At 36.1% G+C, this 24,971-nt stretch overlaps 1 protein-coding gene across 1 annotated transcript in view; it reads left to right on the top strand.

Moving 5' to 3' along the window:
• Nucleotides 1-24,621, top strand: part of APOB (apolipoprotein B) — a 35,913-nt gene extending 11,292 nt beyond the window's left edge. Inside the window, exons 13-29 of the mRNA XM_015859545.3 lie at nt 616-827; nt 1,181-1,418; nt 1,964-2,140; nt 2,425-2,616; nt 3,377-3,544; nt 4,789-5,000; nt 5,545-5,727; nt 5,908-6,029; nt 6,672-6,882; nt 8,388-8,563; nt 8,705-8,892; nt 9,162-9,307; nt 10,129-10,505; nt 11,427-19,007; nt 19,806-19,920; nt 20,750-20,933; nt 21,845-24,621. Of these exons, the coding sequence (XP_015715031.2) occupies nt 616-827; nt 1,181-1,418; nt 1,964-2,140; nt 2,425-2,616; nt 3,377-3,544; nt 4,789-5,000; nt 5,545-5,727; nt 5,908-6,029; nt 6,672-6,882; nt 8,388-8,563; nt 8,705-8,892; nt 9,162-9,307; nt 10,129-10,505; nt 11,427-19,007; nt 19,806-19,920; nt 20,750-20,933; nt 21,845-23,665 (12,303 nt within the window). The 3' untranslated portion in view covers nt 23,666-24,621. The remainder of the gene's footprint in view (nt 1-615; nt 828-1,180; nt 1,419-1,963; nt 2,141-2,424; nt 2,617-3,376; nt 3,545-4,788; nt 5,001-5,544; nt 5,728-5,907; nt 6,030-6,671; nt 6,883-8,387; nt 8,564-8,704; nt 8,893-9,161; nt 9,308-10,128; nt 10,506-11,426; nt 19,008-19,805; nt 19,921-20,749; nt 20,934-21,844) is intronic.
• The last annotated feature ends 350 nt before the right edge of the window (nt 24,622-24,971 follow it).

Raw genomic sequence — 24,971 nt, 5'->3', positions numbered from 1 at the left:
GTATTTACTAAGAAAAATCAGGTCGATATTTTATACTGGCACGTTGTTGTCATTGTTATTCATAGTATTGCTTAGATTTGTGTTCACGTTACAATGGCATAACGATTTCAATGTTAGTAAGATCATCTCACCTAAAAGGTGAGATCTTATTTCCAGACAAGGCTTAAGAAGTCTGGAAGCCCAGAATCACATCCTCAGACTTACATCCATTTAAGGAATTTGATTTGTCACTATCTATTTCCAACATCTGTTTTTAGTTTTTCTACGTCAGAGCATTTTGATCACCTTCTTTCTGAATGATCAAAAAATTAAGGTTTTTTTTTTTTCTGCAGACCAGGACATTTCAGATTCCCCCACAAGAAAATCATTTTTAGAAAAAAACAAATTAATTTGCCAGATACAGAGTGAGAAAATCTATTTTAATAAAAAAATAATTTCTCTGAAAAGATCTAAGAAAAGAAACAGTATCAGGATATTATCCATGACAAGACTTTGACCGATTTTAGGAAAAAAGGATACTTTGTAATTATGCAGTCTTGAAGAAATTACATACTCAAAATTATTTCATGCTGTCTCTTCTCTAAGGAGTATGACAATATTGTTATATTTATCTAGGATCGTTCAGCACTTCTGAAAGAATTCCAGGAAGGGGATGCACCTACAGATAAACGTCTAGCAACCTATCTCCTACTGATGAAGAATCCTTCCCCAGCTGATCTCACAAAGATTATAAGAATCCTCACAAGGGAGAAGAATGAGCAAGTGAAAAGCTTTGTCGCTTCACACATTGCCAACATCCTAGACTCTGATGAAACAGGCATTGAAGAGTAAGTTTTTGTTATATACTGATCTCCTAAGAAGAGCAAAGTTTTTCCATACTGCATTGAATGTTGTTTTAGTAGTGTGAGTTTTCTGTGTTTTTGTTGTTGTTGTTGTTTGATTGTTAGTTTGCTGGCTTGTTTTCTTTGTCAGAACATCAACTGAGCAGGTTAACGGCTTTGTTACAGCAGGGTTGCTTTTGCCCTTAGACTTAGTAGTAGTATGTGCAGAGAGCTAACCATGTATACAGTCACCTCTGTTGTATGAATGTTTGCCAGTGATGTAAGAAATCTCACACTTAGGGATAAAGATTTATTGCAATTCATACTGATCATATTTGCATTGCTATCCTTTTCCCTAGTCTGAAAAGCCAACTTGAAGAAGCACTGAAAGGAAACGACATTCCAACAGCGAAAGATTTCAGAAAATTCTCACAAAATTATCAAGTTTCCAAAAGTGTTTCTATACCTGGCCTCAGTCCCGTCTCTGCCAAAGCAGAAGGAAATGTGATATTTGATCCAAGCAGCTATGTTCCTAAAGAAACTATGCTGAAAACCACCCTGAATGTGTATGATTTTGGCCCAAGTGATATCTTTGAGGTACAATTATCAAAAGCCTTTGCTAGTATTCAACTGTTTTCTTTCTCACTTCTGTTTGCTTATAACAACTTTCCATGAATAATGTATTGTTTTTACAAGCTTTGGGAGAAATCTAAAGATCACTGTGCTTACAAGGAGACTTTCATTTGATCTCGATGGGCTTTAGAGCAAGCCATCCGTTATGTGATGTCACTTGCCTTTGCCTGTATGGACGACCCTGTTGGAGTTATTAAAGGCCACAGCTAGTGTAAAATGAACTCATCTGTAACAAATGGACTTCATGCTAATGAGTCATTACTGGCACTCTGAAGTGCTCATAGTAGATTCTAAGTGAGATACAGCCTATGTGTAGGTTTTATGTTGGATGTCGCCAAAGGCATCATAAGATCTAGTATTATCTTATCATGAATATCTTCCCTTAAGAATCATAGACTTGTAGGATTTACTTTCAATGCATTTTCTGTTTCCCAGAAAGTCTGTTTGTTGTAAAGGTACAAAGAAGTGAAGAACCTCTCTCAGTTATGGCATTGTTCTGTTCGTTTCAGCTTGGCTTGGATGGAAAGGGATTTGAACCAACACTGGAAGCTTTGTTTGGAGAGAAGGGATTTTTCCCAGATACTGCAAGCAAGACCCTGTACTGGGTTGATGGCAAGGTGCCAGAGCAGGTTTCCAAGGCTCTCTTTGACTACTTTGGTTACTCCCACGATGGCAAGCAGGATCAGGTATAGTTTGAAAGCATTTTCTGTGCAGCCCAGCATTCCCATATTTACATAGTAATTACGGCACTTATATGTTTATTATATGTGAACTTAAGCCTTTTCTAGTATGCTAAAGTAGAAGTCTTTAATGCTGTTCAACAGTGTTCTTTCTTCATGGAATGTGGATGGGCCTTTGTCTGGAGGAAGAAAAACTAGCAAAGTTAACTGATATTCAGTGTGTCATTATTCTAGATAATAATAAACCTTACAGATTTCACTAAATCTATTTTTTCTGACTGAATTTTCAGGAGATCACTAAAGCAATAATTCTTAACCTTGAAAAACTGATAAAAGAATTGAGCAAGAAGGAAGCTCCTGAAGGAAGAGCATTTCTGCGAATCCTGGGAGAAGAGCTTGGGTACATGAAACTCAATGATTTCAAGTTGCTGGGAAGCATGGTTCTCGAGAGCATTAAAACTCTTCAGAGAATTCCTGAAATGGTATGTTTCTGATTTATCAACATATATTATTCACCAGTATTTCTTTTTCCACCAAAGTTTTGATTTTATTGATATATTATATGAAGAATGTGTATTTAATGCCCATTCCAGTCACATAAAATAAAAATAATTAAAACAAAATATATAAATTTAGTCTGAAGGACTCTAAGGAACCCATACAGACCCCCCAGTAACTAAGTAGAATCCTTCTTGTAGATGGGTGAAGGAAAGGAAAAAAAGTAGGTTTCAGATATTATTGCAGAATTGTGATATATTCTAGAACAATTCCTAAAATTTCAGTGCTAGCCACTATGGGACATTACCGATAATTTTTATTATTATTATTAGATATATATATTAACATGAACTAATAGTATATCACATTAAAAAGAAAAGGGAATATAGTACAGTTCAGAAATATATAGTAAAACACTGCTTTTGATGAAGTAATAGACATTTTTCTATTGATTTTGGGGAAGCCAGAATCACAGAATCACAGTATGACCTGGGTTGGAAGGGACCTCAAGAATCATGAAACTCCAACCTTCCTGCCTGGCAGGGCCACCAAACTTCCACGTTTACAAGATCAGGCTGCCCTGAGCCCCATCCAACCTAGCCTTGAACACGTCCAGGGACGGGCAGCCTGTTCCAGGACCTCACCACTCTCAATACGCATTACAATTGTGTATCTCAAGGCAGATGATAAAATCTAGTATCCAGCATCCATTAGTTAATATTTGTTTCCTTGTTTGGTTCACAGGTTGCACAAGCCATCTCAAAAGGTGTTGACAAGGACTTATTCGTCCACTATATGTTTATGGACAATGAGTTTGAACTTCCAACTGGAGCAGGTTTGCAACTGAAGTTTGCCTTTTCTGGAATAGCAACACCTGGGGCAAAAGTAGCTGTGAAACTTCATCAAAAAAGTGTAAGTGTCAACAGCTGTCTTTAATTTGGCTTCTCTTAATAATCAGCAACACTCATTTAGGAATTAAACTGTTTACACCACAATAATTTTAAAGACTAAACTAGTCATGAAATAAAAAAGAACTTACTCATTAGAGGCTTTCCACTAATTCATGGAATATGTTTACAAACAAGTGAGAAGTGATGCATATAGTAAGTCAAATATGTGACAAAATGATATTTATGAATGATCTAATCCATGTCACGCCTGTGTTTTTCTCTCTCTATAATCTCAAATGAGAGTAGTGCAAAAAGCTGCAGCACAATTTGGTGATCAAACCAAACAGTTAATAGAAATTGTTGACGCAACTAAATAAAAGTGAAATTTTTTCCTTTCCAGTTCAAAGAAATATTGGAAAATGAGCTAAACAAAACTGTACTACAAGAAATAAAACATTTTACAAATTAAAACATTGAAGTGGATGCAACACAAAATACATTCTCCAGTTAAATTTTTAAATGAAATATTTGGATACTTTTATTTTTATTTTCAGTTTTTGTAGTTGTTTCACTCTATTTTAGTCAATATTTTACATCAAGACATTCTCCAGTTAAATTTTTAAATGAAATATTTGGATATTTTTATTTTTATTTTCAGTTTTTGTAGTTGTTTCACTCTATTTTAGTCAATATTTTACATCAAGACTTCAGTAGTTTCAGTTCACTGAACTTTCAATTTCATAACGTGTACAGTATTTAAGTAAAATTTTTTAAAGGCCCTTAAAGTTGTTCTTGGCTGCCATTACATTATTTGTGGCGTCTTTTCCAGAATCTTGTGTTCTGTCCATTCTTGCTGTAATGGTGAAACCCAAATCTTGAAAAGGAGCTGTTTTCTGTTTAGAGAAATTGAAATCTTGGATCCATTTCTTTTATTTCAAACTCTTCACTCATTGTTTTGGACAATTGCTCTATTTTCTCTACAGTGGAAAACTGGTTCTTGTTTTCATACTTAAAGATGCATGCAAGTAACTTCAAGTACAAAATGAGTAGTTCTGTGTAAGGTTTCCCAATGCTGTCATCTTGCTGTATTTGCTGTATGACAACTGTCGCTTATTTGCTCCACCAGCTGATCTGATTTGGGAACCAACTTTTGAAAAGCAAAATAAATTATACAAAATCTACCTCTAGATTATCAAGAATGAGGACATTGTGTTCTAAAAGGTATTTTGGGAAAATAAAATACATTATTTTGCTTTTCTTAAATAGATGCATGCAGAATTCATTGCTAAACCTTCAGTAGCGGTTGAGTTTGTAACACATCTAGGAATAAACATGCCTGAATTTGCTAGAAGTGGTGTGGAGATGAATTCCAATATATTCCACGAGTCTGGAATTGAAGCACATGTTAGTGTGAAAGCTGGACAGCTGAAATTCAGCATTCCTGCCCCGAAGACCCCAACAAAGCTCCTCAGTATCAGGTAATAAGTGAATGAGAACTTCTGAGATTTTGTTCTTCCCTTCTGTTCTTCAATTTTCACTGTGATAGAATTGAGAGATGAAGGCAAACATGGAGAAATTTTCAGTATAGAAAAATCTCAGGTACTGTTAAACTGGGATAACATTTCTTGTAAGATAAGTAAATAGCTTAGGAACCAGGCCTCACAGATTCTTTAATTTGTCGCTATTTCTTGTAACTTCCAATAAGATATGTACCATTTCTATTGCTTTGATTTCTCTAACATGAAATTATTGTATTAGCAATGCCTGGTTTTAAATGAAATTTAAATGAACTGCTTACATTAATTGGAGAGGATAAAGGGCTTAACACATGGAATTAAAATTATTGCTAGTAATGCTTGTCATAATAGTAATAATACATTGCTTTATCATTGAACCATCAGTGTTACTTCATTAAGCCCCTACCTCAGTCATTTGTATTCAGAGTGTAGCCTTACTAATACAGCAACTTATGTGCAACATCGAAACTGTTCTGGGAATAAATGATTTGCTTTCCTTTTCCAGCAACACACTACATTTGGTGTCTCCAGCCAAAACTGAAGAAATTCCACCTCTGATTGAGAACAGAGAATTTTCAACTTCGTGCAAGCCTTTCATTTCTGGTCTAAACTTCTGCACCAAATTATTGTACTCTAATGCCAGTTCCATGGAGGAAGCTCCATATTATCCCTTGACTGGAGAAACCAGGTAAGTTAGGAAAGCATTGACTATGCCTATTTTGGGTTAACTAACCTTCCCTCTTAGGGCTTATTATTACATTACCCTTTTACCTAAAACTTACCTTTACAAATACTGAAATACAGACTAGCATGAGCAGCTCATGGCAAAATCAGTTATTTACAAGACATTTGTTTACTCCTCCTTTAGATTTGAAGTTGAAATAGTGTCCACAGGGGAAGTTAAAGAATACTCTGCAAGTGCAAACTATGACCTACAGAGAGAGGGAAATGACCTGGTAGACACATTAAAGTTTGCAGTACAAGCAGAAGGTAAGTGTCTGAAAAAGAAATGGTTTAGCTCTGTTTTGATCTATATGTCACTGAGCTGGAGAAAAAGATCTTTATGAATAAAACATAGTAGGGCTATGTACAGTATGAAATAGAACACCCAAATAGGCCCTCTCACTGTGCTTCATATTTGCAGCCAGATTACAAGTTCTTCATGATTTTGTATCTCTAAAAATTCCTTCATGAGATTTAAATTAAACTTCGATGTCAATGAATGAAAGAATGGAAAAGGAGAAATTAATTATTTCTACATAAACAAAAGGAAAATTACATTTCTGATGAAATATGAAAGTAAAGCATACAAATGGAGAAAAACTGCATAAAACACAAGATGTTGTTTTTTTTCTAATGAGTCAGCAAACCAAATGCAACAAAAATAGTGGCAGGATTAGTCCATGATGAGCTCTGAAGATAAGGAGAAAAAGATGACCCTCTTTCTGACTGAGACACATTCAGGCTTGATTTAGATTTTCAGGGTGTTATAATATATAATATAATATATAACACATAATATAATACATATATAATTTAATAATATATATATATATATAAGAAGGTTTTCTCCTTAGAGAAGTCCAAAATGCCCCATAGTTGTGAATAACAGGACAATATTATATTTTCCAGGTGTAAAGCAGCATGAAGCCACACTGACCTTTAAGTACAACAGAGACAGGAAGATTCTGACGAGCGATGTCTCCATTCCAGATGTTGATGTTGACTTTGGTACTAACTTCAGAATCACTGATGAATCTGTTTCAGGGAAGAAAGCATATACCTTTGTTTTAGACTTTAATAACAAGAAGATTTCTGAAGTTACTGTTACTGGACAAATAAGGTAACTCAAAAGACCACTTTTTCTGACTTTTTCAGATATCATAGTATCATAGTATCATAGTATCATAGTCTTGTGTGGGTTGGAAGGGACCTTAGAGATCATCGAGTCCAACCCCCGGGATTCAAGCCCCTGTGTAGCAGAGCGGCACTTCTACCACTTGCGCCACAGGGGGGATTCGAACCCCGGGCCCCAGTGTTGCAAGGCGGCATTCCTACCACTGCACCACCGGGGCACACAAGATCCTAAGATATCTTAGGATAAGGTAACTGAAGTTTTTATTGAAGGTAGAAATTTGGGGAAAAATAATATCCCAATTTGGATAGATTTTATATATATATCTAGATATCTAGATACATAGATATCTAGATATATAGATATATAGACATACAGACATAAAATTGTCATTCAACTGTCCTTTGAAAAACCTCAAAATATTTTACTTGTAATCCATCACATACACATAAAATAAATACACCTAATATACCAACTGATCCTTTCTACCACATGTATATGTGCAATTTGTGTTGCAAGTTTTTAGTGGTGGTTCTTCCACGTTTGCAGGGATGAAATTTTACTAGAGCTATTGCAGGTGTGCTGGTCCAAGGATATAAGCAAGGACTGTACAGAGAGGTATTAGGTTTTACTGGGTATATTCAGCTCTAACAGAGTTATTCTAACAGCACTCAAGAAGCAACAAAACCAAAAATAGCTGAGAGCTTCCTGTAAAAATTCCCACGCTTCACGATGAGAATATTTCCGGGAACATCTACAGGGGAGCTCACAAAAATGTTCAGCCTGCCAGGGTTTCTAAAATTGTCTGCCTCACAAGCCCATGGTGAAATGAGCTGATCACATTCTTTAATAAACCTCAATCTTCCATGGAATTCTGTGATCTTGATGGTGCCCCAGGGAGTCTTTGTCTTTGCTGTTCATGCAGAATTGCGTCTGATATCAGTGGGAGTTTTGGACAGATGTCAGGGACTTCAATTCCCTTTCATTTGTACTAACATAATATTAGAATTTCGCTCAAGTCAACAAAGTTACAAGATATAAAATAAACGTGAGTAAAGGAAAATGAAGCCCAGTGGCATAATATATTTTGTCAACTGTTTTGTTTTTATCTGATTCACGGTCACACTCAGTATCCTTAGCAGAAAATTCAGCTTGAGTAAGGAGTTCAGACCTTCAGAATCTACCTGAATTTAGTTCAGGTAGAATATTACCAGGCAGGTAGATATTTCCATCAGTTTCAGTATTATGGAATTATTCAGAACATATTAAGGAATTAATAATTTGTGTATTCATAGTCATATTTTAACAATTTTCCTTAAATTCCCGAAGTAGCCAATGGGAGCTGAAGATAGTCACTGACTCAGAAAGAACTTTACAAGTTTGATTAGTTCTGTGTCACTTTTTACACTCCTTTTAAACGCTGAAACTGCTCCACACAAGTAAAAGAGTAGAATGAAATGTTTTATATTCACATTTGCACTTTGCTTTCACAGATATGCTGGAATGGAAGAAGCAATGGTAAGAGGCACCGTTTCTATTCCTCGTCTGCAAACTGAACTTAGAACTGAAGCACTGGTTAATTATTCACCCACCAAAGGACACCTTCAGATAAGCTCAGCTGTAGAAACTCATGGGAACACTATTTCAAAAAGAGTTCTTCTGAGATATGGTATGGGAAAAAACATAATTCATATGTACAACCTTTAAATATAAACATCTTGTTACCTATGTTTATATTATATCCCTAAATAGAACATAAATATTACTGATTTTACTCATTTATTTATTTGTTTTGATCCATTATTTTCAGATTCTGAAAAAGCTGAGCTAGAGTGGAATTCAGGTGCCAGTGCTGCTGTGGGAAGAATGTCTTCTGGCTTCCAAGTTGACTTTTCAGACTACTCAAAGACTGTAGAGAAGTATACCAACGAACTATTGGATCGGAAAGTTGCTCTTACAGATATGACAATGCGGCATATTGTTTCACAATTCATTGTGGTATGTTTCAATCTACAATTATAATTACAGCATCAGCATGTAGTCCTGATTAGTTTTTGTCTGCCCAAGGAAACCACGACCGGGTCAACTTGAAAAAGCATTCATCAGTTTGAATAAGATTTAGTTTTTCAACTTTGGTCAAACCAACCAATGTATCAAATTCCTAGTTGAATAGTTCTATTCAATAGTTATATTGGTTTTCAAATAATTTATATAACTTGTAAAAGGTTAGGAAGTCTTAAAACTTGTCATTCACTTTGAACCAACAGGCAACCAACACCTGGCTGCAAAAGGCATCAAAAGATATCCCCTATGCCCAGACGCTACAAGCCAAACTAAGTGGACTGCAGGAACTGAACATTCAGAAGATTAAACTGCCTGTTATCACCATTCCCGAAGAACTTTTCCTGAAAAGGTAGCTAGAGAAATTATGATAAGCACTTAACCAACAAAAAAAGAGACTAACAGGCAGATAAATAGAATATTTCTTCTGTCTCTACAAAATTAAACCATTAACTAGCCAACGTGATCTAGATATGAATGTGCTCATGTACAGTTGATTCCATTACAGTTTCTAGTATATATTGTTCTTACCAATTAGTATTCATATCACATTGCTTGGTAATATCTAAATTGGTACATCTACAACTAGTGCTGTGATAAACTGAAACATAGTTGTATAGTACTAAGTATTAAGAAGGGAAATATATCTTCTCCTAAATTCTCATTAGTAGTGCACATTAGAATTTTCCTGGATGTCAGCAATTTTTTCTTCAAATTCCTTCATTTTGAGAATAAGGCACATTTAGATTTGGATCCTTAGAGTACAAAATCAAATGAAAGATTGATATTTGACCCCTTGAATGACACTCTCTACCTGTGAGCTTAGGTTAGTTAATCTCTGAATGAAGACCCAGGAATGCTTGAGTTCTAATCCTAGGTCTTATGGAAGTAGTGTGATTCTGGCCTACTTGGTCTCTCAATTTTATTTTATCTCTCTGATAAAATAAAGGGAAAAACACTGACAGAATTAACCATCATCATAAATGCTTTGAAGAGGTTCTGATAGATAAGTGCTTTAAAAATGCTGATAGATAGTCTTTACAGTTTTCTCTAAACCTGAATTAAGGATACAACTATATAAGTAAGCTTAGTATTCTGGGAGTAGTGGAAATCATTTCTGTGTACATGTCATGGTGTTGCATAATTTTTAACAGAATCACTTTTATTTTCTAGTGAAGGCCGGATCAAATACAGCTTCAATAAGAACAGTTTTCTAATTGATATTCCATTACCGTTTGGTGGAAGATCGTCCCATGACATAAGAGTGCCACAGACTGTTAGAACACCTCGTCTGGTAATAGACTCTATGGGAATAAACATACCATCACAGGAATACAGAATGCCAACATTTACTGTTCCAGAATCCTATCCTCTTCTTGTGCCTTTATTTGGTGCTTTAGAGGTCTCCGCTAGTGTGCACAGCAACTATTACAACTGGACAGCAGCATACACTTTGGCAAATAGCAGCACAGAGAAAACATCCAGAATAGGAACTACTTACAGTGTGAATGCTGATTCTGTTTTTGAGCTACTATCCTACAACATGAAAGGTAAGGATATGTATTGATTCTGTAATACTAGCTAAATTATTTTGATGATATGTCCTATTTTTTAACATATCATGTATCACACCTTACACCTTCATTTTCACATTGCTTATTTAAAGAAAGACATTCTGTATTCTCTTTGTTTTTAAAGATTTTATGTTTATTTGTTATTTAGGAATGAAAGTTAAAGTCAAATAATCCATTAATAATGGATTAATAATAATTCATCTTAAGGTGTATGTTTTCCAATATATTTCATACCGAACCACGGTTCTTCAGATAAATTGTTGTATGTAATAGTTGACTAGTCAACTGTTTCCAGTATCAGGCAGGTGTGTAGCTATGCCTCCAGTTTCTTCTCTCTATGTATAGGTATGTATATAAATATACTTTTTATCATTTGTAAAAGTCCACATATTGACATTACCACATAGCAGTTAGTCCAGATTCAGACTAGTTAAGAGTTAAAATGGGGTGTTTTTTTAGGGTATTCTCAAATTGCAATTTGTGTTCTTGAAATGCAAAAAACTTTAGTTTCTTCTAAATTCTTTACCTTATATGATTTATGATAAAGGCAACATTAAATAAAAAGGAATGTCAGCTATGATCTAGTTTCAGCTATTCCCAAGAATCCATCTTGTTAATTTTAAATAACATAAATTTGCATCATCTTGTGGTTATATTTAATGGAGTAATGAATAGATTTATTTATTGTTTGAATTTTTAGCCCCAAATATCAACATAGAAAGAAATTTTTTAGAAGAGTTTTATACCAACATTTTTGCCTTTAAAGGGGGTTATTATAACATTGACTATGGTTTAAGCAGTCACATGAAAGCTTAATGGCGCTGGAGAAAATAGGCATCTTAAAATAAAAAGAGATACATGACATTTTTATCTTTTGTCTCCTTTTTCCTTTTTCAGGTTCTGGAGAAGCATCTTATAGTAGAAATGGATTCACTTGTGCATATGAAAATCATCTGAAGCACAGACTCTTAACTTCAGATTTTAAAATGTCTAGGACAAAGAGTTATGAACCTACATCAGTTTCGAACTGTTCCGTATTCCTAATGGCATCCAGTGCTCTGGGTCCTCAGCTTTCATTTTCCAGTGATCTTGTATCTGAAAAGACAAATAGCATGAATATTAATAATGTCAAGATAGAAGGGCAACTGGAAGTAGCTTCTATGTTTGCAAGAAGCACTTACACTATGTCAAGCTCATACAATGAAAAGAGACGAGTTTTAGAAGGGAAGTCAAATCTGAGGTTGGATTCTTCTTACCTTCAAGCTACCAATCATCTATCCGGTAGATACAGTGATGATGTATTTTCCATTACTTCAGCTTCTGATGTACAAAATGGACTATTAAAGAACACAGCTTCACTGAAGTATGAAAATAGCCAAATGAAAATAACATCTGAAACAAATGGAAGGTATCTTCAGCTCGCAGCTGTCAATAAACTCGAACTCCTTTTGTCAAGGAAGATGGCAGCACTTCGCTCTGAGTACCAAGCCACTTACAAGCAAACCCAGTGTTATGCCTTATTCACAGGTTCTCTCAATTCCCAGGATCTTGTTTTCAACACTGATTTCTCTCTGACTGATCAAAGGAATCGAGCTGCACATAAGTCATCACTCAACATTAATCAGTATGGTCTAGCCAGCAGTGCAACTACAAATGTTCAGTTTAGTCCATTGACAATGCAAAGTGAAGTGAATGCCAAACTTGATACTTCTGGAGGCTCTATGTCACTGTCATCATCTGGGCGCTATGGAAAAAACAATGCAAAATTCAACGTAGGTGGAAGAGCAAGCTTAACAGAAATAACGCTGGGAAGTGAATATCAGAGTACAGTTCTGGGTATGGACAATAAACATGTCTTAAATTTCAGAATAAATAGAGAAGGACTCAAGTTTTCAAATAATTTGCAAGGATCATTCAAAGAGATTAAGCTGGAGTACACTAATGACTTGAATATTCCTGGCTTATCCCTAACGTTTGTTTCAAAGTTAGACAACAGCTTCAGCTTTGACAAGTTCCACAAGCATGTTTTTGACCTTCAGCTGCAGCCAAGATCACTTACAGCTAAGCTGAACAATAATATTAAATACACCAGAACTGAAGTTTCCAACAAAGCAGAACTGCTCCTTGAGCCTCTGAAGCTGAACTTGGGTGGCAATGTGAGAGCGGCCTATGGAACAGATGAAGTAAGACATACCTACACCATTACGTATGCTGATCTAACTGCAAACTTTAAGACAGACACAGTTGCAAATGTCCAAGGGGCAGCAGTGAGTCACAGAGTTAATCTGAATGTGGCAGGACTGGCTTCCTCCATTACTATGAACACAAACTGTGATTCCAAATCTCTCCGTTTCAGCAATGCTCTGCGTTCCACTATGGCCCCATTCACTATCACTGCTGATGTCCACACCAACGGTAATGGAAAGCTGATTGCTCTGGGTGAACACACAGGAGACCTTTACAGCAAAATCCTGTTCAAAGCAGAGCCTCTTGCTTTCACCATCTCTCATGATTACAGAGGATCTACCAGCCATAGCATCAAGTCTATGAGAAAATACACTACTCAGCTTGATAACAAATTTCATATACTTTTTACTCCATCAGAGCAGTCGAGTGCTTGGAAACTGAAAAGTCAACTAAACAGTAACATATATTCACAAGATATCAATGCTTACAATGATGCTGAAAAGATTGGCGTGGAACTTAGTGGAAAAGCTTTAGCAGATCTCTCTATGATGGATACAGCAATCAGACTACCATTCACATCTGAAGAAGTTAATGTAATTGATGTGTTGGGCCTCAGAGACAGCATCTCAGAGCCTCAAGAATTCAGCATCTCTGGCTCTGTGAAGTATGACAAAAATAAAGATGTGCATGTTATTAACTTACCATTCTTGGAACACTTGCCACTCTACTTTGAACAAATCAGAGGTGTCATTTTATCCACGCTGCAAGCTGTACAGAATTACCTGAAAAACATTGACGTGGATGAATATATGAAAAAATACAAGGCAACTTTAGATGAATTCCCACAGCAACTTAATGATTACATGGACAAACTGGATCTGAATGGCAGAGTTAGCACCATAAAAACTAATTTGATTGCTTTCACAAAGGACTATAGAGTAACATCTGATGATCTTGAAATCATTCTGGAAAAAGCCCTGGACAATCTTCAAGAAATACTGCTCCAGCTTCAGGCCTATATGGTACAAATAGAACAGTACATAAAAGAGAATTACGATCAGTTTGACATTAATGCACTTATTGCACAGCTTCTTGACAAAATAGTTGAAAAAATGACAGCTCTAGATGAAAAATACAAGATAAGAATGACTGTAGTTGACACTATTCAGAAGTTACAATTTTTTTTTCATCAATATTACCCCAGCAACATTGGAAGCAGCACTATGACTTGGATTAAAAATGTAGATGATGAGTACAGGATCACAGGTAGGATACAGGAGAACCTAGAACAGCTCAAGGTTCAGATTCAGAACATTGATATCCAAAGCTTTGCTGAAAATTTGAAACGGAAGATTAAAATGATTGATGTTAAACAAATATTAGAAAAAATAAGGCGTTCGTTACCAGTTAAAAAAATGAAAGAAGTTCTTGAACAAATCAAGGACTTTATTCTGAATTGGATGGAGGAGTACGAAGTGTCTGAGAAGATCAGTGCTTTCCGAGGTCATGTGCATAAACTGATTGTAAAATATGAAATTGATAAGCATGTGTATTTTTTATTGGACAGAATGGTAGAACTGCTTAACCAGTACAGAATAAAAGAAACGGTCCGGAAAATGATCACCTATGTAAGAAAAATTGATGTGAAGACATGCCTTGATAAAATTATGGCTTTTATTGACGACGCTGTCAAGAAAGTGCAAACCTTTGATTATGAAATGATGATAAAGAAACTCAACAAATTCCTTGACATGATTATAAGGAAACTGAAGTCTTTTGACTATAACCAGTTTGTTGATGACGCAAATAACAAAATCCAAGAAATGACACAGAAAATAAATGAAGAACTCAGAAATCTAGAACTTCCACAGAAAGCAGAGGCATTGAAACAATATATGAGAGATTTTAGTGCTGTAGTTTCAAAATACATAGAACAATTAAGGGATACCAAGCTTGCTGCTATAATGAACTGGCTCAAGGAGCTCATCGATTCAACAACATTTACTAATTTGAAAGCCAAAGTAAATGAACATCTGGAAGATCTGCGAGAGAGGATTTCTGACATGGATATCTCCAAGGAATTTGAAAGGTATCTTCAAAAGATAAGCCAGTTCTACAATTCTGTTGTCATATACGTTTCTGAACAATGGAACCTAGCTTTTAAAAAAATTGTTACTTTGGCTGAAAAGTATGATCTAAAAAATTGGGCTGAAAATTTAAACCAGTTTATTGAAACAGGATTTAAAGTCCCTGAAATAAGAACAATTATAGTCACTATACCTGCCTTTGAATTCAGTCTTCGAAGTCTTCGGGAAGCAACTTTCCGAACACCGGAGTTCATTGTTCCACTGACTGATCTGCAAATCCCCTCCTATGAGATAAATATTAAGAAACTAAAGGACATTAAAATCCCAGCAAAATTTACTACCCCAGAATTTACTGTTCTGAATAGCTTTAAAGTTCCTTCTTATACAATTGACCTAAATGAGATTAAGATTCAGATTGTGAGAATGATAGACCAACTCATGTCTGGTCAATTTCAGCTACCAGCAATTGATTTATATTTTAAAGATCTGAAGATGAGAGATATGCCTTTTTCTGAGATTTCTTTTCCAGAATTACAAATGCCTCAGTTGGAAATCCCAGCAGTACTGATTCCAAAACTAAATCTAAATGAGTTCCAGATTCCTGACTTGAAGATACCAGAGTTCCAACTTCCACGTATTCCACATACAGTGACTGCTCCTACATTCGGCAAATTATCTGGTGCTTTTAGAGTTGCCTCCCCATTCTTTACACTGTCTACTCAAGCTGAAGTTCATAATACTACAACATCTGCGAACAGTCCAGAGTTTGTGACCTCCCTTTCAGCTCAAGCAACATCCAAATTAGATTTCCTAGTTTTCAGTGTTATTGCAGATTCACATGTTTTGGCTCCTGAAATGAAACAGCTAAAGCTTAAAAATTCCATGAAGGTCAGCCACAAGTTCCTGAAAGTTGACCATACCAATGAAGTGGTATTTTTAGGGACTTCTGTGTCAGGTGAAGCTGAAACTAGAGCAAAATTCTCTGCAATAAAAAATTCAGTAGAACTTCAGAATAATTTAATGGTCAACCTGCAAAGAAAAATTCAGGTGCAGAGCGGAACAACATATTCGCACAGGCTGAATATTCCACAAGCTGACTTTTCCAGCCAGGCTGATCTGGTCAACAATATGACAACAGAGTTAGAGGCAGGACACATATCATTTACATCCAATGGCAAAGGAAACTGGAAGTGGACTTCTCCTAACTTCTCAGATGAAGGCACTCACAATTCACATGCTACCTTCAGGATTGACGGCCCTATTCTTATATTTTTTGCTGATTACAAAATCAATGATAGGTATCTGAAAGTCAGCCAATCTATGAGATATGAATGTGGTTTCCTAAGTTATGCAACGCTTCAGGTTCAGTCTGAAATTGAGTCACAACGTGTGGGACGTAGCATTCTTAATGTAAAAGGCACAGGACAGCTTGGAGGAATGAAAGTAGAATTAACGGGCTCTCACAATGCTCGTCTCAATGGACGAATTACTGGAACTGTAAATAATGAGCTTTTCTTCTTGGCACAGCCTTTTGAAATTCGCCTATTAACCAACAACGAAGGAAATGTGAAAATCAGCTTCCCAATGAAACTGACTGGCAAGATTGACTTCCTGAATAATTATGGTCTTTCACTCAGTTCTTCTGTTCAGCAGGTCAGCTGGCAAGCTACTGGCAGGTTTAATCAGTACAGGTATTCCCATAACATGTCTGCTGGCAATAATGATGACAGAATTGAAGCTCATGTTGAAATGAGTGGAGATGCTAATTTGGACTTCCTGAATATTCCTCTAACGATTCCTCAGCTTCAGATTCCCTATACTGGAATCCAGACACCTCAACTAAAAGATTATTCACTGTGGGAACAGGCAGGCCTGAAGGATTTATTGAAGACTACAAGGCAGTCTTTTGATTTAAATTTGAATGCTCAGTATGAGAAAAACAAAGATATGCATGTAATCCCACTTCCTTTAGCCACAGTGCATGAAGCACTTAACAAATATATAATTTTCTTCAACAAATATTTTGAGAGTGGAAGAAACACAGCTTTAGATTTTCTCACAAAGTCATATAATGAAGCCAAAACAAAATTTGACAAATACAAAATACAGACATCACTGAACAAACTGCCACGGACCTTCAGGATTCCTGGATACACTATTCCAATTGTGAATATTGAGGTTTCTCCTTTTACTGCTGAGATGCCAGCCTTTGGTTACATGCTTCCAAAAGAAATAAGCACAACAGGATTCACAGTTCCATTTATTGGCTTTTCAGTACCATCTTACACACTAGTATTACCTTCTCTGGAACTTCCAGTTCTTCATGTTCCACAGGACCTACGCACTCTAAAGCTTCCTAGATTTAGAATCAACAGCCCATCAAACCAGATCTTAATTCCTGCCATGGGAAACATTACCTATGACTTCTCATTTAAATCCAGCGTGATCACTTTGACTGCAAATGCTGGGCTGTTTAATCAGTCAGATATTGCTGGGCACCTTAGTGTTTCATCTTCATCTGTCATTGATGCACTACAATTTAAGCTGGATGGCTCAACCAGTTTGACAAGAAAAAGAGGACTGAAGCTCGCCACAGCACTGAACCTGAATAATAACAAATTTCTAGGAGGAAGTCATGACAACACTATTAGTCTCACAAAAAGGAACCTGGAAGCTTCAATGGTGACAAATGCAAAAATCAGCACACCAGTTTTTAAAATGAATTTCAGCCAAGAGCTTTCTGGAAATACTAAATCTAAACCCACTGTTTCTTCAGAGCTAAAAGTAACATATGACTTTACCACACCTAAGCATGGTATCAGTGCTAAGGGAGGAGTTGCTAACAAATTTGCTTTAGAGACTCTTACATCTTACCTGTCAGTAGAAACATCAACAAAGGGGAATATCGATGGAGCAATTTACACTGGAAATACATTTTCTGGAGCTCTAGACCATGAAGCAAACACCTATCTGCATGCTAATGGAGTTCGATCATCTCTCAAGCTTGAGACCAACTCCAAAGTAGATGGACTCTGGAACAGTGAAATGAAAGAAATACTTGCAGTTGAAGCATCTATCAATCGTGTTTATGCAGTCTGGGAGCACAATGGGAAAAACTATGCACGATACACACCTCTCTTCACAACTACAGGATCTCAGAAATGCAAAGCAACCTTTGAGCTGGCTTCTTGGAGAATGTCAACAGATCTCCAGATTCAAGCCACTCAGCCAAATTCCTTCTTGGACACAGCCTCAGTTAATCAAGTTATCTTAATGAAAATCAGCCCTACAGACCAGAAAGTTGGTTGGAAGGGTGAAGGCCAAATTCAGTCATTATCTCTGAGACATGATATGCAATTATCAAATGAAAAATCAAATGCAAAGTTTGATATTTCTGGATCTGTGGGAGGATACATGGACTTCCTGAAAAGAATTAATTGTCCTATTTCTAAGAAGAGCTTGTGGGATATCTTGAAGTTGGATGTCACTACTGTTGCTGACAGAAAACACTACTTAAATGCTTCAGCATCCTTCATGTACACAAAGAGTGACGATGGTTACTTTTTCCCTATGCCTGTGATTAGGTTGAGTGATGGCTTCACATTCAGCATTCCAGAGTTACACCTGAAGGCTCCAAGTCCTGTTTTCAGCACTCCAGAGTTCAGAGTTCCATTCTCTACCCTCCAGGTCCCAGCGTACACCATTGACTTGCGCAACATAAAAATTCCAAAGACACTAAACATAATGCCATTTGATGTAAATTTACCCACACTGCCAAAACTGAGATTCCCCAGAGTGGATGTAGGAGCCAATTATATTACATTAGAAGAATATAAAATACCGTATTTTGAGATGACAGTACCGGAATACCAAATAACTGTGTCTCAATTCACTCTTCCAAAGAGTATTTCTCTTGGCAGCTTCCATGTGGATCTGGATGAAGTAGCAAATAAGATTGCAGATTTTGATCTGCCTACCATTACTATTCCTGAACAGAAAATTGAGATCCCCCCTCTCAAATTGTCCTTGCCTGCTGGAATTTACATTCCATCATTTGGTGCCTTGAGTGGATCTTTGAAAGTTGCCTCCCCTCTGTATAATGTTACCTGGAGAACAGATTTAACAAATAAAAAGGAATCCTTTGAAGTGTCCATTGACTCTACCTGCAGCTCAACATTGCAATTCCTGGAATATGACTTGAACGGTAAGACATTAAAATTCAGTATGCCATAATTTTGGGAGAAATGCTGCTTGCTGTTATTCACAGATATTTTCATGGACTTTCCTTATGAATGGGCTAATATCTGTTTAACAGTTATATTAGATTGTATCTCTACTTTCATCCCCTTCAGCACTAGTTAGACACCCTGAAGACTGATGACAAAATACATGGATAACTAATAACATGCTCTGCTATTTAAAAAAAGAAAATGGAAAAGACCTCTTTACTATATAGCTGCTTCTTACTTTAAATTGCAGGCATAATGACATTCCTCCATTACTTATAATAATACATATAAAGGAGAGAAAGTAGGCTGACTTTTTATGCAATTCAGTTCAAATAAAGAAGTTTTTATCCTGTTTCTTATGAACTGACTATATTTGATTTTGAAAATTACTCCAACTCAGAAAGCTCAGATGTCCCATACTGCTTTTAGTTCTGGATTTTAGAATAATAATAATAAATACACCAGAATAAAACTATAAACTCTCAAGAAATTAGAATCCCTATTTATGGCCTGTATAAATGCAAAATATTATACCTCTGTCATTATAAATGTAGGGTAAAGTGGAGTTTTTAAATACTCTGGTTGAAAAAGCATTTTTATGTCTTTTTATCTGGCGCATTATCAAAGTTTGGTTGTTTTTTTTTTTTTAATGCATAATTTTGCATACTATGAAAACACTTCACAACTGGCCTTCTGGCAGACAGCTTGACATATATTTTGTGGTGTTTTCTGGTAAATTCTGGTAATGCACACATCTGAAATCTGTTTCACAGTTGTTTCAAACTACAAATCTGAAGAAGACAAGTTTGTAATGAAGACCACAGGCAACTTTGCTCATCGTGACTTCAGTGCGAACTACATGGAAGATCTCTCTGTTCAGGGATTTGGGTAAGGATTTATTCTGATAATATAATTTATAATAGGCAAAAGTGCCAATTATGTACATGTTACTTTGAAGACCAATGCCTGAGAATGCTGTGCTATAACTAGTAACTATTCTGTCATTATTGGTGATAACACTTTCAATCTTGAGGTAGCTGGAATCTCCCTGGGCATATCCATCATAGTTTTTCTGAGCAGTCCTATTTCATATCATTGCTGAGCTATGAACACAACATTTTACAATCAGAGCAATTCTAGATCAGCCCTGCAACACATTTTTTCACTGAGGGCCTTTGTGTAAACACAAACCATTAAAGAGTAATTTTTATTCACAAGTACCAACACTGCAGATTACAGAGCTGACCTTCTAACTGCTTCTTTTTGTCTATGAGTGTTGTGTTTATACATCCAAGTGACCAAAATTTGTGAAGGCAAGTAAAAGAGCAGGCACAAAATTCTTCCTATACTTTGAATTGGTGGAAAAACTGAAATCAGCTTTTAGAGGCCTAGAAAGCTTATAGTGGTGGAGCTGCACATTTTTATTTGCTCTCATGATTTAATGAAAATTCTCAATACAGCTCAAAATAGTATCTAAAAAAAAAAAAAAAAAAAAAAAAAAGAAAAAAATTGAAATAGCATGATTTTGAATGTGTTAGACTAAATCCTAAGAAACATGGATAGCAAAGCCCTCCTTTTGTTACAGATTGATTGTTTATGTAGATATATGTAATGCAATAGGTGGTATTATATTTAGGCATATTGCATTGTGTACTTCCTCAGGGCCTGTGCTGTCTTTGTGCATTCCTACATACCTGTATATTTGTTGTTGTTATAGAGCTGTGGAGAACACTGCATCACTAGACGTCATCAGCCCAACATTTGCTGACCTGCATGTGCGTTATCAAATGACTGACAGCATGATATCCTCCTCAATATCCTCTCCTTCTGCTGGGATCTTGGGCTATCTTGTTCAAATAGAAACTGACACTCTCAAGGAGAAATTCTACTACAGAACTCTGGTAAGCTTGATATGGCAAGTAAAAAGAAAAATAGTTGAGCATTGTCAGATAAAAAATCCCTTTTTAATTTTGTATGTGTTGATGTTAAGACATAAATTAACCATCATTTGTCGAAACAAGAAGTATATTATCAGTAATTACAGTTTTTGTTGCCTATACTGGCCTTGCAAATTCTAAAAGTAGCATCCGTGTGAAGAGACCAGTTCAGCTTCACACAATTAATTTTGCCTTTTCCTATGATCAAGAAAACACACCTGTTGAATGTGATGAAATTATAGAACTAGTTTTTTATTAGCCACTAATCAGGTTTGGCATACGCTCATTAGGCTATTTACACTTACCTCAGAAGTGGTCTTCATTGTGATCACTGCATTGGAAGACATCAGATCATCCATAAAGTATCTTCTTTTTGGATTCACTAATATGCGACCAATTTATCTGAATAGCTTTCATTCTAAATTCTACCATAGATTTAAATGGTTGCAAAATTAAATCTTATGTTTTCGTGTTAATGAAAGGCAGTTTGTATTAACTTTTAATATAAATTTCAAGAGCTGCTGGAAGGATCATTTTCTTAAATAATTCATATGCTTTATGAAAAATCATGGGTATTTAGTAGAAAGGAAAGAAAAATCTTACTTAGAGTCAAACAAAACAAAAACAGATTAAATTATGCCATAGTGCTCCTGTACAAAGAAGCACAGAGAAGTATGGTACAATAATTTGTTCCAAACTACCCTCTCAAGATGGCAGCAAGCATACAGTAGACAAAAATGTGTAGTGATCGTGTCCTAGTATATAATAAAATTGAAAGGATGCAGAATGAGAATACTGAAATATGTTCATTATAAATAGCACTGAATTTGTTTTGTTTACAAAATCCATTACACTTATTTGTTTTATGCTTTCAGTCTGCTCCTCAGAAGGACATTGACATACTAAAAAGTGAGATATCCTTCAGGAATCCTGACATGATTCAAATAAAATTCAACTGGAAAGAGGATGCTGCCAAAGACTTGCTGTCAGGTTTGAAAGAAAAAGTACCTAAAATGACAAATGCAGTCTATAAGTGTGTTAATCGGTACTATAAGGAGCATATGGGACTGGATATAAGTGATGCCACTGTCATAATGAAGAATATGATGCAGAATAATGCTGACAAAGCTTACACGTTTGCTGTAAGACAAATAGATCAAATGGATGTTCAGCTTCGCACAGCTGCCAATGAAGCCTCTGACAAATATCAGGAGATGAAGCTGAAAGCTAGACAGCTATATAAAAGAGCAGCAGATAAAGCCTCACAGATTGACTATCAAGGAATAAAAGCAAGGCTTTTGGATGCTACAGTTGACCTAATGGAAGAGTATCACAAGAAAATAAAACACCTGATTGACTCCGTCATTGAATTCCTGAAGACCACAAAATTCCAGGTTCCTGGAGTGTCTGAAAAGTATACAGGTGAAGAATTATACCTTATGACTACAGAGAAGGCTGCAAAAGCTGCTGATATATGCCTTTCAAAACTTCAGGAGTACTTTGATGCCTTGATTGCAGCTGTCAATGAACTGGAAGTCAGAGTTCCTGCTTCTGAAACCATCCTCAGAGGTCGTAATGTACTTGATCAAATTAAAGAAATGCTGAAACATTTGCAGGAGAAAATCAGGCAGACCTTTGTTACTCTCCGAGAAGCTGACTTTGCAGGAAAGCTTAACCTACTGAAGCAGGTGGTGCAAAAAACTTTTCAGAAAGCAGGAAATATGGTTAGAAGCTTGCAGTCCAAAAATTTTGAGGACATCAAAGTTCAAATGCAACAGCTGTACAAAGATGCAATGGCTTCAGACTATGCACAGAAACTTAGATCCTTGGCAGAAAGTGTTAAAAAGTACATTTCTCAGATGAAAAATTTTAGCCAGAAGATGTTACAGAAGCTTTCAGAAAATCTGCGCCAGCTGCTCCTCTATGTAAAGTCATTGCGTGAGGAATACTTCGATCCTACTACACTTGGACAGTCAGTGAAATACTATGAAGTAGAAGTCAAGGTACAAGGATTGCTGAAGAATGTTATAGATACACTAGTCGTTTGGTACAACGAATATGTTAAAGATCTTTCTGATTTGGTTACACGCCTCACAGACCAAGTAAGAGAACTGGTGGAAAACTACAGCCAGGAGTACTATGACCTTATAACTGATCTTGAAGGAAAAGGAAGACAGAAGGTTATGGAGCTCTCATCTGCTGCTCAAGAAAAAATCCGATATTGGTCAGCAGTTGCTAAAAGGAAAATCAATGAGCTTAACAGGCAAGTTAAAGCAAAACTCCAGGAGATCTATGGGCAGCTTAGTGACTTTCAAGAAAAGCTAATCAATGTCGCCAAAATGTTAATTGATGTAACTGTGGAGAAGTATTCTACATTCATGAAGTACATCCTTGATCTTCTTCGTTGGTTTGAGCAAGCAACAGCTGACAGCATAAAACCATATATAGCTGTTGGTGAAGGAGAGCTGAGAATAGATGTGCCATTTGATTGGGAGTACATTAACCAAATGCCCCAGAAAAGCAGAGAGGCGCTCAGAAATAAAATGGAACTAACACGCACACTAATTCAGCAAGGCGTTGAACAAGGCACCAGGAAATGGGAAGAAATGCAAGCATTCATTGATGAACAACTTGCCAGTGAGCAGATGAGTCTTCAGCAGATTGTGGAAAACATACAGAGGCGCATGAAAACCTGAATGAACACACAGAAGAGGAGAAATAATAAGTTTGTACCACAGTGTATTTAAAAGTAACAGCGATTAACATACTGGAACTTCAGGTAGATACTGTTTGAATCTGAATTTATAACTGAAAACTAAATAATCTACAGTAGGTTATTTTAATAAGCTTAATAACCCAATAAATGAGTTCTTTATTACATTTTTGTGTCATTCATTGAAGCTAGTTTTACTTGGGCCATAGGGCTTAATCCAACAATTGTCAAGGTCAATGGAATTCTTTGTATTGTTTTCTGTGTATGTTGGATCAAGCAAGTAATGTGCAATACATATTGTAAATATTCACAAAAGCTATGAAATACATAACAAAAGGTGGATTTTAAAATAAAGGTCACATTTGTAAGATGAAAAATAACTTGGAATCACATCTATTTCCCAGCACAGAAATGCCTTCATAGAAAAGGCATAAAAGAATATCACTGAACAGGAAACAGAGTCTTGGAAATTTTCAGATAACGGCAATGTTCTATTAAAAAAAAATAAATCTAAATGTGTATCAGTTTTCAAAAAGATATGCCAAGAATTTTTTCTCAATGGCTAATTTATGATTCAGATATACATGTTTTTCTCACCTGTTTCCCTGTGATATCTTTTGCTTGACACCACACTGTCTAACTTCTACTTTTCATGAGTTTATTTGACTGTCAGTGTTTCACTGATATCACTGAATGAAACGGAAGTCAAAATGTTTTCCCCTCCATCCTCTAGGCTGACCTCATCTAAATGAATTCCCGGTTTAAATAATACTGAAGAATTCATTCACAATATGGGACTGCTTTTGAGTGAAAAATGGGACCTGTTGTGGTTTGTCTTCATCTGTTGGAACACTATATATATTGCTTGAAAAAGGCTTGCTTAGGCTGAAATAATATTACCTCTTTAATAATAAACTCTTTAACAAGCAAGACTAGAAACACACATGCATGTTTGTTTTGATACCATCAGTCTACTCTATAAGATGATTTTTGCTGCTTTATTAATGGGAAACCAGAGATTATCTCATCCACTGTTGTTCACCCACTAATAGGGAACGTGAGCTGGGTTTAGACCATTGTGAGGCAGGTTAGTTTTATCCTACTGATGATGTGTCGTTGCGCTAGTAATCCTAGTTTGCAGCCATGACCTTTCAGAGTCTAGTTTCATCTCATGGTGTAGTGGGTTGCCTACAGGAAGAAATGGAGCACCAGTTTACCCTGGTTTTGCCCTGAAGAGTTACAGCCTGTGTATGTCACTCTTCCCAGGGGAACCAGAGGTATAAAACTTT

Source organism: Coturnix japonica, chromosome 3 (assembly GCF_054131305.1).
Source record: "Coturnix japonica strain WE chromosome 3, WE-NBRP24, whole genome shotgun sequence".
Taxonomy (NCBI): Eukaryota; Metazoa; Chordata; class Aves; order Galliformes; family Phasianidae; genus Coturnix; species Coturnix japonica.
This window is presented reverse-complemented; position numbering and strand designations above follow the sequence as displayed.